The sequence below is a fragment of the Bos indicus genome, chromosome 8, assembly GCF_029378745.1.
Source record: "Bos indicus isolate NIAB-ARS_2022 breed Sahiwal x Tharparkar chromosome 8, NIAB-ARS_B.indTharparkar_mat_pri_1.0, whole genome shotgun sequence".
Lineage (NCBI taxonomy): Eukaryota > Metazoa > Chordata > Mammalia > Artiodactyla > Bovidae > Bos > Bos indicus.
Window position 1 is genome coordinate 65,951,456 of NC_091767.1, and position 13,502 is coordinate 65,964,957.

Here is a 13,502-nt window from a genome sequence, read left to right on the forward strand (position 1 = left end):
ATAGGTTTACCCAGCTAAACAGCACTTTTTCTTTTCATTTTTATATTTATATATTTTTGGCTGCATTGGGTCTTCATTGCCCTTTCGTTGCTGTGCATGCACGGGATTTCTCTAGTTTCTCTAATTGCATTGCATGGGCTTCTTATTGTGGTGTCTCATTGTGATGTCTCTTGTTGCAGAGCGTGGGCTCTAGGGCTCACAGATTTCAGTTGTGGTGCATGGGCTTAATTGCCTCGCGGGATGTGGGATCTTAGTTCCTGGACCAAGAGTCGAACCCACGTGCCCTGCATTGACAGGCAGATTCTTAACTACTGGGCTACCAGGGAAGTTCTTGAACAGTGCTTTAAGGGACCTATAAGGCAAATCTGGATTTAAGTTTGATGGGGAAGCCTCATTTTAAAAATCCTAGATTGCTGAATTGTTGATAAGAAATTCAGTGTCTTGGAAAATCTGTTGTCTGTGAAATGAAAGCATTCCAACTGTGCTTTCCTAAAGTCTGTTTCACTGTGTTCACAGGGAAATGTGTCCTTCTCCTGCTCACACACGCAAACTGTCCCCATGACTTTTCTGAGCTCCAGGAGTTACTTGGTGCTGCCAGGCATTTCCAGAGAGGACAAAGTGTCTGTGATCTTCCAATTTCGAACATGGAACAGAGCAGGACTGTTGCTGACCAGTCAGTTTCACCATAGGTCAGGAGCTCTCATCCTTGTTCTTAGTGATGGAAAACTCAAGCTGAGTCTCTCCCAGCCTGGACATCCAGCCAGGGACATCACAGCAGGTAATAAACGTCCTCCCTGAGATAACGCATAGGTATTTGTTGTGACTATATCTTCTTGCATGTAAACCTAAGATGGGTAATCTTTAAAATAAATGAATGGCTGAATACATAAGATAGTCATAATCCTACTAGAGAGAACTAGATTGCTTTTTCCTTTGAAGTAGGTAACTCCAGGCTGTTGGTGTGTCAGTCAATATGATGTAGCATAATTATCAAAAAGTTTAAAAATAAATGATCATAAACTTGTGGTTACCAAAGGGATAAATTAGGAGTTTGGGATTGACAGATATTCACTACTATTAATAAAAAATGGGTAACCATCAAGGACCTACTGTTATAGCACAGGGAAGTTTACTCAGTATTTTGTAATAACCTATAAGGGAAAAGAATATGAAAATGAATATGTATATTTATACATATATATATGTATATACACATGTGTATATATGAATCACATTGCTGCACTCTTGAAGCTAACACAACACTGTAAACCAACTATACTTTAATAAAAAATTAATTAAAGAAAAAAAATTATTTGTAAGTTTGAGGTAGAACCTAGAGGTAAACTTGAATTACTAGAAGGCATTAGACTATCCTAAGGAGTCTTAAGAAAATAGATTTCTTTCAACTGTCTTTTAAACCTATATACACATTGATTTTCAAAATATTATAAGTTACTTTTCTTTCTTATGTCTGAGCCATTGCTTCCTTTGTTCCTACTTGTTTTTGGTGAGGCTGCTTCTAAATGGGTGAATGTTCTATAGTTTTTTGAGAAGAACCTGTTTATTTCTAGACTCACTTCTGAGTCGCGTTATTTTTTAACTTTGGGGACTGCTTTACATTTAAAACTGATAAATTTAAACCTAGGTAGACTCATGGCATGTCATTCCTTGAAGGTTTCATGTGGAAGGACTGTCTTGTCTGATCTCTGGTTATCAGTTTGGGACTGAAAAGCTAGGAATGAAGACTAAATTTTCCTTTTTTTATATAAATAAAAAAACATATATATGACGATTAGCATGTAAGTGAACAGAGTCGACAGTGTCAATTCAGATTCAGTCAACTGCTTAAATCTTGGCTCAGTGGTAAACTATCTGCCTGCAACGCAGGAGCCACAGGTGATGTGGGTTCAATTCCTGGGTCAGGAAGATCCGCTGGTGGAGGAAATGACAATCCACTCCGGTATTCTTGCCTGGAGAATCCTATGAACACAGGAGCCTGGCAGGCTTCAGTCCATAGGGTTGCAAAGAGTCAGACGTGACTAAGGCAACTTAGCATGCACACATAATTTACATGTAATATGAACTAAAAGAGATAGATTTTAGTGTTGTTCATGTGGGTACACACTGTCCTTCCCCCCCCCACACACATATATATATGTCAGGTATTGAATATTTTATAAGCTGGCACTGACACAACACATAAATATTTTATTGCACTATTTTTAAAGGTTTTACAGTGTAATGTGCCATTTTTCAGAAGCAAACCAAAGGTGAATTTCTTGAGATGCTTGCTTCTTACTTTAGCAACATTTGAAAGGGAATCTTTTATGTAGTTGAAGTAGATGGAAAGTAAGACAGGCTGCAAAATTTTTTCACTTTAAATGTTGTATCAAGTACCCAAATGTGTACCAAACTGAAACTTAAATTTCATTAAATGATATTGAAAAAGCATCTTGTATCCTATTTCCAGGTTGTAGATAATTTTTCCTAATAGTTATCTCAAGACAGTTCTGAAGAACTGGAGAAATGTACCAAAGGTGTAGATTCTAGTGCATATGTGTTTCTGGGGCAGGGCTAAGGAAGTGGGTCATAGAAACAGAGGAAAAGTGGGAGCAATAAAGGAAAAGGAAAAAATGAATGTCTGTATTCACCCTTTACGACCGAGGATGAGATGGCTGGATGGCATCACGGACTTGATGCACATGAGTTTGGGTGAACTCCAGGAGTTGGTGATGGACAGGGAGGCCTGGAGTGCTGTGATTCATGGGGTCGCAAAGAGTTGGACATGACTGAGCAACTGAACTGAACTGAACTGATTCACCCTTTATAAGAAAAGACACAATTCTACCCTTTGCCGTGTTGTGTGTAGTGCTATGGTCATTATCCTGTTATTAGAATAAATTATTTGATTTATGAGATGGTGTGTGAGAGGACTCCTCTCCCTTGCATATTTCCAGGTCTGCCTTTGATAAGCAGCCCACTTGTTCTCATGAAGCCTCAGGGTCTTCATCTTTAAAATGACACTAATCAGTGTTATGGTGAGAATGCAGGGATTTAACATATCTAAACGCTTGGCACCATAGGGTCAATCAGTAATAACACAATAACCATTAGTTACAGTATTTCAACACTAGCACTACAATCATGGCATCACCCCCAAGACTGAGGCCTTTAGAGGGATTGGAAGGGTGTGGTAGAATTAGCATCATATCTATAGTTGCACAAATCAAAAGTCCGAAATCTATTTTCTGGTCTCCATCCATCCTTTGACAATCATGTTGCCTGGGAAACAGACTGTCCTTTCATCAGAAGTGGGCTGACTTGAAATCACACTGAAGAAAAACAAAGGATGAGATTTATAATGGAGAGAAGGAGACAATGAATATAAATGCCTGCATTTTATTTTTAAATTAAAATGGCTAATTTTTACTAAGAACAGTCTTGTGTCACATAGACGGATGACATCTACTACAAATTCAAGATATTCTGGAGTGCTTTCTGCAAATTCTCCATGTGAAATACCTCAATATGCTAGACCAGTGGTCCCAGCCTTTTTCTGACATCAGGGACTGGTTTTGTATAAGACAGTTTTTCCACAAACCTGGTAGGGATGATCAACTCCACCTCAGATCATCAAGCATTAGATCCCAGAGGCTGGGGACCCCTGTGCTAGATAGAGAAAGACAGAGAGAGAGAGAAAGTGAGACAGAGAGAGAGAGGGAAGGAAAGTGAGACAGAGAGAGAGAGGGAAGGAAAAGGTGGTTGGGTGAGGGAGAGAAAGGAAATATTTCACAAAATCAAACTAGGTTTTAATGACAGATTTTAAGTGAATATAGTTATTATATTGACAGGTATACGATATAACAATTAAGAGAAACCCCAAATGATAAGGCTGAAAATAACATATAGAGAGGTTTTTTTTCTGGTTCATCCTCTTTAGCTCTCAGATTACAGAACTTCTTTCAAAACTTTATTTCAGGTTCAGTTTCATAATATATGTTTTAAGTGTCTAACTTGAATCCTCCATATTCTAGTTTTCAACTTTTCTCATGATTTTTCATGAACGAGTGTTGAATCTTTGAAAATGCTTCTGACTTCACCAATAAAAAACAAAAAGCAAGAATGCAGCATTTTTACTGTCTGACATGGTAGTAGTAACTAGCGACTTTAAAGCCATCCCCTTCCTGAAAATGAAAACGTCTGGGGATGCATTCTAATTAATATTTAACAGTATGAGAAAAACAAAATTTTAGCTGCTTCACAGCAGGATCTTTGAACTTCTGGGTCATGCTGGAAACATTTCTGGCTCAAGTGGATCTTACATGTGTGCTAAGTCGTGTCCGACTCCTTGTAACCCTATGGACTATAGCCCACCAGGCTCCTCTGTGCTTGGGATTCTCCAGGCAAAGATACTGGAGCGAGTTGCCATTTCCTGCTCCAGGAAACAGAGTGGTTTGGAGTGGATTAGATTGGAGTGGATATTGAACTGGATTGCCATTACTTCCTCCAGGTGATCTTCCTGATCCAGGGATCGAACCCATGTCACCTAAGCTCCTACATTACCGGCAGATTCTTTATTGCTGAGCCACAGGGGAAGCCCCAAGTAGATCTTGGTGGTGGTAGTTTAGTTCCTAAGTTGTGTCCAATTTCTGTGACCCTGTGGACTGTAGCCTGCCAGGCTCCTCTGTCTGTGGGATTCTCCAGGCAAGACTACTGGAGTGGGTTGCCATTTTCTTCTCCAGGGGATCTTACCCACCCAGGAATCGAACCCAGGTCTCTTGCATTGCAGGCAGATTCTTTATCAACTGAGCTATGAGGGAAGCCCCAAGTGAATCTTGAGTCCAAGTCATTAATGAGAGATCCAGCAGGAAAAAAAAAAAAAGCTGGTTTGAAGAGCATTTGAAGGACATGGATTTACATGGTCACATGGGTTGTAAATACCAAAATGTGATATGAATTAGACAGGACTGGTTAACTTTCTACCAGAAATATGCACTTACTTTTGAGGGGTAGACTAAAATGCCCACTATTCTCTAACATAACTTCTAATTCATAAGATCGACTTCTAAACTTACAGAGCTGTAAAGAGTCTGTGCCTTTAACATTCGTAAAATGTGTTAGTTAAATATATTGGGACATACCAGAAGATGCTCAGATTGGAGTCATTCAAGCTCACTAGTACACTCAGTCACTCAGTCAGATCAGTTGCTCAGTTGTGTCCGACTCTGCGACTCCACGGAATGCAGCATGCCAGGGTTTCCTGTCCATCACCAACTCTTGGAGCCTACTCAAGCTCATGTCCATCGCATCAGTAATGCCATCCAACCATCTTATCCTGTCTTCCCCTTTGCCTCCTGCCTTCAATCTTTCCCAGCATCAGGGTCTTTCCAATGAATCAGTTCTTTGTTTCAGGTAGTCAAAGTATTGGAGTTTCAGCTGCAGCATCACTTTCCAATGAATATTCAGGACTGATTTCCTTTAGGATTGAGAGGTTGGATCTCCTTGCAGTCCAAGGGACTCTCAAGAGTCTTCTCCAACACCACAGTTCAAAAGCATCAATTCTTCGGCTCTCAGCTTTCTTTATAGTCCAACTCTCACATCCACACATGACTACTGGAAAAAAAATAGCTTTGACTAGATGGACCTTTGTTGGTGAAGTAATGTCTCTGCTTTTTAATACGATATCTAGGTTGGTCATAGCTTTTCTTCCAAGGAGAAAACATCTTTTAAATTTCATGGCTGCAGTCACCATCTGCAGTGATTTTGGAGCCCCCAAAAATAAAGTCTGACACTGTTTCCATTGTTTCCCCATCTATTTGCCATGAAGTGCTGGGACCAGATGCCATGATCTTAGTTTTCTAAATCTTGAGTTTTAAGCCAAGTTTTTCACTCTCTCTTTCACTTTCATCAAGAGGCACCTTAGTTCGTCTTCGCTTTCTGCCAAAAAGGTGGTGTCATCTGCATATCTGAGGTTACTGATATTTCTCCAGGCAATCTTAATTCCAGCTTGTGCTTCTTCCAGCCCGGCATTTTGTGTGATGTGCTCTGCATATAAGTTAAATAAGCAGGGTGACAATATACAACTTTAATGTACTCCTTTTCCTGTTTGGAACCAGTTTGTTGTTCCATGTCCAATTCTAACTGTTGCTTCCTGAACTGCATACAGATTTCTCAGGAGACAGGTCAGGTAGTCTGGTATTCCCATCTCTTTAAGAATTTTCCACAGTTGTGATTCACACAGTCAAAGGCTTTGGCATAGTCAGTAAAGCAAAAGTAGATGTTTTTCTGGAACTCTCTTGCTTTTTCAATGACCCAGCGGATGTTGGCAATCTGATCTCTGGTTCCTCTGCCTTTTCTAAATCCAACTTGAACAACTGGAAGTTCACGGTCCACATACTGTTGAAGCTTGGCTTGGAGAATTTCGAGCATTACTTTACTGGCGTGTGAGATGAGTGCAATTGTGCGGTAGTTTGAGCATTATTTGGCATTGCCTTTCTTTGGGATTGAAATGGAAAATGACTTTCCCAGTCCTGTGGCCACTGCTGAATTTTCCAAATTTGCTGGCATACTGAGTGCAGCACTTTCACAGCATCATCTTTTAGGATTTGAAATAGCTCTACTGGAATTCCATCACTTCTATTAGCTTTGTTCATAGTGATGCTTCCTAAGGCCCACTTGACTTTGCATTCCAGGATGTCTGGCTCTAGGTGCATGATCACACCATCGTGATTATCTGGGTCGTGAAGATCTTTTTTGTACAGTTCTTCTGTGTATTCTTTCCACCTCTTCTTAATATCTTCTGCTTCTGTTAGGTCCATACCATTTCTGTCCTTTATTGTGCTCATCTTTGCATGAAATGTTCCCTTGGTATCTCTCATTTTCTTGAAGAGATCTCCAGTCTTTCCTATTCTGTTGTTTTTCTGTTTCTTTGCACTAACTGAGAGGAAGGCTTTCTTATCTCTCCTTACTATTCTTTGGAACTCTGCATTCAAATGGGTATATCTTTCCTTTTCTCCTTTGCCTTTAAACTTCTCTTTTCTCTTTCTTTGTAAGGCCTCGTATGACAACTATTTTGCCTTTTTGCATTTCTTTTTCTTGAGCATGGTGTCAAAAAAATCAAGTAGTCATCTCACTCTTGCTTTTCAATGAATGAAAATTGATTTTTTTTTATGACCCTCTTCCTTGTTGACCAAGACAATTTCTAAAGATTCCAATTATTCCTGCCCCCACCCCCTCTATTGAAACATTCATTATCTGGGGCCTGCTGTGCAAGCTGCAGCGGCCTCCTGTGGAGGGGACAAATCCCTTGCTGTTAGCCAAATAACACATTTTGGCCACTGGCATGCGAGCAGAAGGGACCTGTGCCACATCTGAGTAGAAACTGCCAACACCATAGCAAGATTCTGCCAGATGCTGTTTTCTCTCTGCAGAAAGACAGGGGGTTGGCCTGTGTATTAGCCTGGTGCTGCTTGGATGAATACCTAGAGCACAAAGGATACAGAGCCAGATGGCCTGGGGCCAGATCAAGAAACAAACCCTAGCTGTTACTCATTGAAACTTTGCTGTTGTTTATGTCCACAAAATAACCTAGTAGAAGCTAACACACACACACTGCGTGGGTGAGTGTACTGGGACACCTAAGGCTTGATGTATTTGCATGACGCAGCACTGGGTTTTCATTCAATAGAAAACCCTACAAGTTGGTCTGTAGTAGATGTTAGAGCCATGCACAGTTGGTGGGCAGTCAGTGATTCAACTAATTTATCATTCCAGCTCCAGCACTTGAAGAAAATATAGATATTTCATCTGATAGATTCAAGAGACAATGACTGCTTTGAAGGAATTAATAGTAGTTTTAAAAATTGGTAGGCTTCCCAGGTGGCTCAGTGGTAAAGAATCCATCTGCCAATGCATGACACACGGGTACAATGCCTGGGTCAGGAAGATCCCCTGGAGTGGGCAATCCACTCTTATATTCTTGCCTGGAAAATCCCATGGACAGAGGATCCTGGAAGGCTGCAGTTCATCGGGGCACAAAGAGTTGAACACAAACATGACTGAGGATACACGCATGTGGTGTGATGATAGCTGGAATACATTGTATCTTATTTGGAAAGAAAAACAGAAAATGTAAAAATGACATAAAATGAAAAACAATTCCCACAACCAAAAATGAAGGTTAATATTTAAGAATATTTCTTGCCACTCTTTTCCATCTTTATCCAATGTTTGAATATGTACAGACACACTTTAATGTAATGCTTTTATAAACTTTTATTCTATTCTATGAATTTTCATGTTTTATTAATACTTAAATTGTTATTTTTAAAGACTGTCAGTATATTTTTTAAAATAGTCTGCCAAGAATATTATAGATAATGACAATATATGAAAGTGAGAATAAGTTTTTATTTTTATAACTTGCATTTTTGGAAACTACCTGTACTTCTCAGCATCACAAACTATCAGTGGGCTAGATGAGGCTAAAATATGTCCGATGCCATGTAATTGGAAATAGTTTATGATTTCATGATTGTTCAGGGTCATTCATAGAAATTTTATTCTCTTAAGGCCCTAGGACTGAAACAAACCAATGCTGTGTTTTTCAAGGCAGGATGAGTGATCCACTCTTCTTTTCACTTTACCCCTTCATTCTGATTTCTTTCTTTGTCCCCCCACCTGCTTTTTTTTTTTATGTGCACCTTTTTGACTAAACTGAATGATGAGAAACTGAAGTATATCCCTGGCACTGTGCATAGAGGCCATAGTAATCCTAACTGAACATAATCATTTTTGTTATTACATAAACAAATATCAGACAGGCCAGTCCATGACTGATGGATCAGACACAAGGATCCTCTGCAACCACAAAATTTACTCGACAAGACCCTCCTCCAGCTGACATGGGTAGCACCTTCTTCTAGATAAGCATGACCAACATACCACATAACCTAATTGCCTGCTTAGAAGCCCCCAGACAAGTCCACATCTATCCTTCACCTTTCTCTGTCTCTCTGTGTCCCTGTGGTGCATTCTTCATTGCTCACCCAGCTGAGTGACCTAGGTGGGCTTCAGATGAGTTCTTGGTGGTCTGTGGAAGGTGGCCCAAGGTATGCATCATATTGTTTTCAAGTACTTGCTCTGTTGAGGTATTACCAAGGTTTATAGGAATTTATTTTAACCCATTTTGTTTACTTCCAGGTGCTGGATTAAATGATGGGCAGTGGCATTCTGTGTCCTTATCTGCAAGAGGGAATCACCTGAGTGTGATGGTGGATGGTGAGGCAGCCTCCATGGCTCATTCCTTGCGTGGGCAGATTGAGTCAGGCGACACCTACTATTTGGGGGGTAAGTGAAAGGAACTGGGCTGCATTGGTGGTCAAACCATCTTTACCTTTTATGCTCCTGCCTTCTAAGGCAATTCATAGTTTTACATGAAAATTAATAGTGAAGAATGGTTTTTCTCTTTTAGTTATAGTCATTGAGAATTTTGAGTGATCAAAGATGATAAATTGTGGTCTAAAAATGAAAGCCAGATAGATGGCCTTGTTTAAAAGTGCACATCATAAGGTTGGTTTTAAGTTTGGCATTTGTTTTCAACTACGGTTGCATATTGCAGTCACCTGGAAGGATTCAAAATGCTGATGCCTGGCTGCATCCCCAGAAATTCTGATGTAACTGGTTCCATGCTGAGTGCTTCTGCCTAGTTGCTCAGGTGCATTCTTTCCTGCAGTGTGGTCTGAGCCACCAGGGAAGCCCAAGAATACTGGAGTGGGTAGCCTATCCTTCTCCAGGGGAACTTCTTGACCAAGGAATTGAACTGGGGTTTCCTGCATTGCAGGCGAATTCTTTATTAGCTGAGCTACTAGGGAAGCCTGACCTGGACAACAGGTTTTTGAATACTCTCTGGTGATTCTATGTGGAGGCAATACTGAGGGTAATTGCTCTCTATTTCTTACCTTTAATACCTTGCCATCAGGAATTTTCCTAAAGCCAAATGACGCTTACAATCTTTCCTTCAGCTTTTATGTGCCAGGTTTTTTGCTGCATGGGGGTGTTCTTCTGTCTGTTGGCTTCTTTTCTGCCCAGGGCCTGGCTACTTAAAGTGTGGTCCATGGACCAACAGTATCAGCATCACCCGGAAGCTCTTAGAAATGCAGATGTGCCATCCGGACTTCCTGAACCAGAATCTGCATTTCACCAAGATCCCCAGGAAGTCTGCTGCATTTTAAAATTTAAGAAACTTGGACTTCCCTGGTGGTTCAGGGGTTGGGATTCTGCCAATGCAGGGGACACAGGTTTAATCCCTGAATGGGAAAATTCACATGCTAAGGCAGCTAAGCCCATGCACCACAACTGCTGAAGCCCAAGGCCTTAGGGCCCCTGCTCCCCAACCGGAGAAGCCACCCCAGTGAAAAGCCCGCAACCACAACTAGAGGGTAGCCCCTGCTCACTGCAACTAGCAAAACCCACGTGCTGCAACGAAGACTCAGCACAACCAAAAATAAATAAGTAAATAAATAATTTAAAAAAAAGATGTCTATTCCCACTGCCTAATACAGAAGGGCATCATTATACACAACAGAGGAAGAGATTAATTCAATGGCTCTTAATATGTCATGCATGCGTGTTCAGTCGTGTCCGACTCTTTGCGACCTCATGGATCATCCCCCGCAGTCTCCTCTGTCCATGGGATTTCCCAGGCAAGAGTATTGGAGTGGGTTGCCAAGTCCTCCTCCAGGGGATCTTCCTGACCCAGGGATTGAACCGTGTTTCCTGCATCTCCTGCCCTGCAGATGGATTCTTTACTGCTGAGCCACAGGAGAAGCCCATTAATATGTCACTCATTGCTTAGTGATGGATTTTACCAAGACATCACCAGTCCATCTCCCTGGGATGTAGTCAGTGGGTGTTTTGCCTGCTTAGTGAACCTTGATTGAGTCCATCCAGGATCTTTTCCACCAGGGAGGGGGAACTTCTGAGGGTAATAAATCTCCATCCCTGGAGCATTCAAGTGAAAAATCCTCAGCCACTGGAAGCTTAGAACTGTCAATAGTAAGACTTATTTTTAATCTTGGCTTGAAGCCCTCTCTGACATTATTGCTGTTTTGCATTTTATACTTTTTATTTTTTTCTAAAATAAGTTTGGAATCATGGTGGAGATAGCTTGATAGCTCAACAAGAAAGTATAAAATTCTCCCTTGAGAATTGACAAAAAGTACATCAACCGTGAATTGGGTTGTTTAATCTTTGAAGTCTCCTAAAGCAAACTTCATGGGGAAAGGTGGAATTGTGCCAGCAGCTTTAAAAGTTAAGATTGCTTGCTTTTCTTGTTTGCTAAATGTGATGCATTTCTGACCCAGATACTCTTTTAAACCTTTACACTTAAATGATGGGTTTTATAGCTCAGGAGAGGAACAAATTCCTTCAAAGCTAAATAAAGAATTTATCCAAGAACTGTAATTTAAAAGATAAAATATTTTGAAGCACTGACAGATACAGAAAGAACAATCTGTGTCTACTGTTTAATGACACAAAATAAAATACCTTTAACATTTTGTATTAAAAAGTGAAAGAAAAATACTTCTCAAATCATCTTTTGTATGGAACATACTGCATTCTCAGAATGCATGGCTACTTGAGAGTAGGTACTTTCCATAAATATTTACATACTGATGCAACATGAGTCAGTTGTTACTGTGAAATAGATCATATGCACACACTTTAAAAAGACTATAATATTTCATAAAAAGAATATATATGGGTGCATCCTCTTGTCTACAAAATTAGCCACTACAACACTTGAGGCTTCTGTTGCTCCTCTAGACTTTAATTCCCCTAGTTAAGTATTACTCTGCTTTTTTAAAGCCAGTCTTTGTATATTGCTTTTTTAATAATCTATCATCTATGTAGATAACTTTAAACAATAAATTGTCTTGTGTTGCCTCGCTTTTAACTTTTTTGAAGAGGATAAACCTGCGTTCATTCTTCTGTGACTTGCTTTTTCTGTTCTACATTCGTTTTTGAAATCCAGCCATGTGGCTGTGAATAGCTGAATTTAATTAATTTTCATGGATGTGTGGCTTTTTGATGCATATTGTACCATATTTTACTCTTCCATTTTACCATTTTATGTTGATGGACATTTTGATTGTGCCCATTTTTATTTTAAAAATGCTGTAAATATCAGTGTAGCTGCTAAGAGACATCTTGCCAGTGACTTTTAAGTTTTTCCTTATGCATAAACTATCTGACTCCTAAGAAGTACAGTTAATTTAGTGAAACAACATTCAGTACTGGGGTTTTAGTGGCATGCTCCAATGGTTAAGATGAACGAATGCTCAAGAACCCACAGTTGTCACACTGGTTGTGCACATACACCTGGCCTTTGGCTTCATTACTATCTATTTAAGGATCCTAGAGAGCTAGAGGAAATGTGTTGAAAAAGATGTAATAAGCCTTTCTTATGTATTTTCATAAAATTGTGTTGATATACAGAGAACTGTCTTGTTAATATGGTTTCCAAGAAGAAACAGTGTTCCTAAGACGAGTGGAATTGCAAAGTTTAAACATCCCACGAGATGGCATAATGACTTTTCTTCATTACAACTTTCCTATTTTTCTAATGTAATTCTGTGTTGGCACTGAGTGGCAAAAATAGGACTTGTAATCACAGCACTTTCTTCCTAACTAGTGTATAAATTTAGAGTAGCCTCTATAAGCATAGCTATAAATATCTAGTTGACTCCTACAGAACAGTTTCAGACACTGATTCAAATGAAGCCAGTCAACTGTATATCTTACACCAACATAACAGCATCTTTTTCCTAGAGAAAGAATATATACTACTTTTAAAATTCAAGTAAAGCCTTTTCCAGATTAAAACAAACAAGTAAAACCAAAATGGACTAATTTACTGATGTTAAATAAAAAGATAGATACTATTTTTACTCAAGGAAAACCAGGAGAGGCAGGTCTAGGACCAATGAGCATGGAGTTCTGATTCTCAGTAGATTTATTATATTCACAATTTTTATGCACATGTAGAACTTTGCTCAAGATTTCCATATTTGTCTCCATGATATGTTGGACTTTCCAATGCTGTTCTGGGTAAAGTAGGGTAGGTCAGCTACAGCTTGAGCTCCACTCCTGAAAACTCTAATGTCCAAAGGGTAGCTTCTGTCAGTATCTGTTTACTTACCTTCTTGCTCAGTGTCTGTAAGTACCAGAATATGTATGATGTTGACAAAGAAGTGAAGTTCATCCAGTCTATGCTCTGTAGCAATATTGGGACTAATAAAGTCAGTGTTCCTGGGTCATCTAGGTGAAAACCAGCTAATGATATTTGACTTTTCAAGGAAAACAATACTCCCTGTTCTGAAATACTACTTGACCAGGTTTCCTTCCCATTACTGTTTTTCCTGATGGACAGTCAACTGCAAGTTTCCAATTATCATTATATGGTCAGTTGAATTTTGTTGTGATGCTTCCCCATGAAAGCA

At 39.7% G+C, this 13,502-nt stretch overlaps 1 protein-coding gene across 2 annotated transcripts in view; it reads left to right on the top strand.

Annotated features, from left to right (window-relative positions):
- The window catches only part of LOC109562531 (contactin-associated protein-like 3), a 235,445-nt gene that overhangs the window by 134,338 nt on the left and 87,605 nt on the right, over positions 1-13,502 (top strand). For both annotated transcript variants that reach the window (XM_070794848.1, XM_070794849.1), the window contains exons 8-9: positions 517-778; positions 9,202-9,348. In XM_070794848.1, coding sequence (XP_070650949.1) covers positions 517-778; positions 9,202-9,348 — 409 coding nt within the window. The remainder of the gene's footprint in view (positions 1-516; positions 779-9,201; positions 9,349-13,502) is intronic.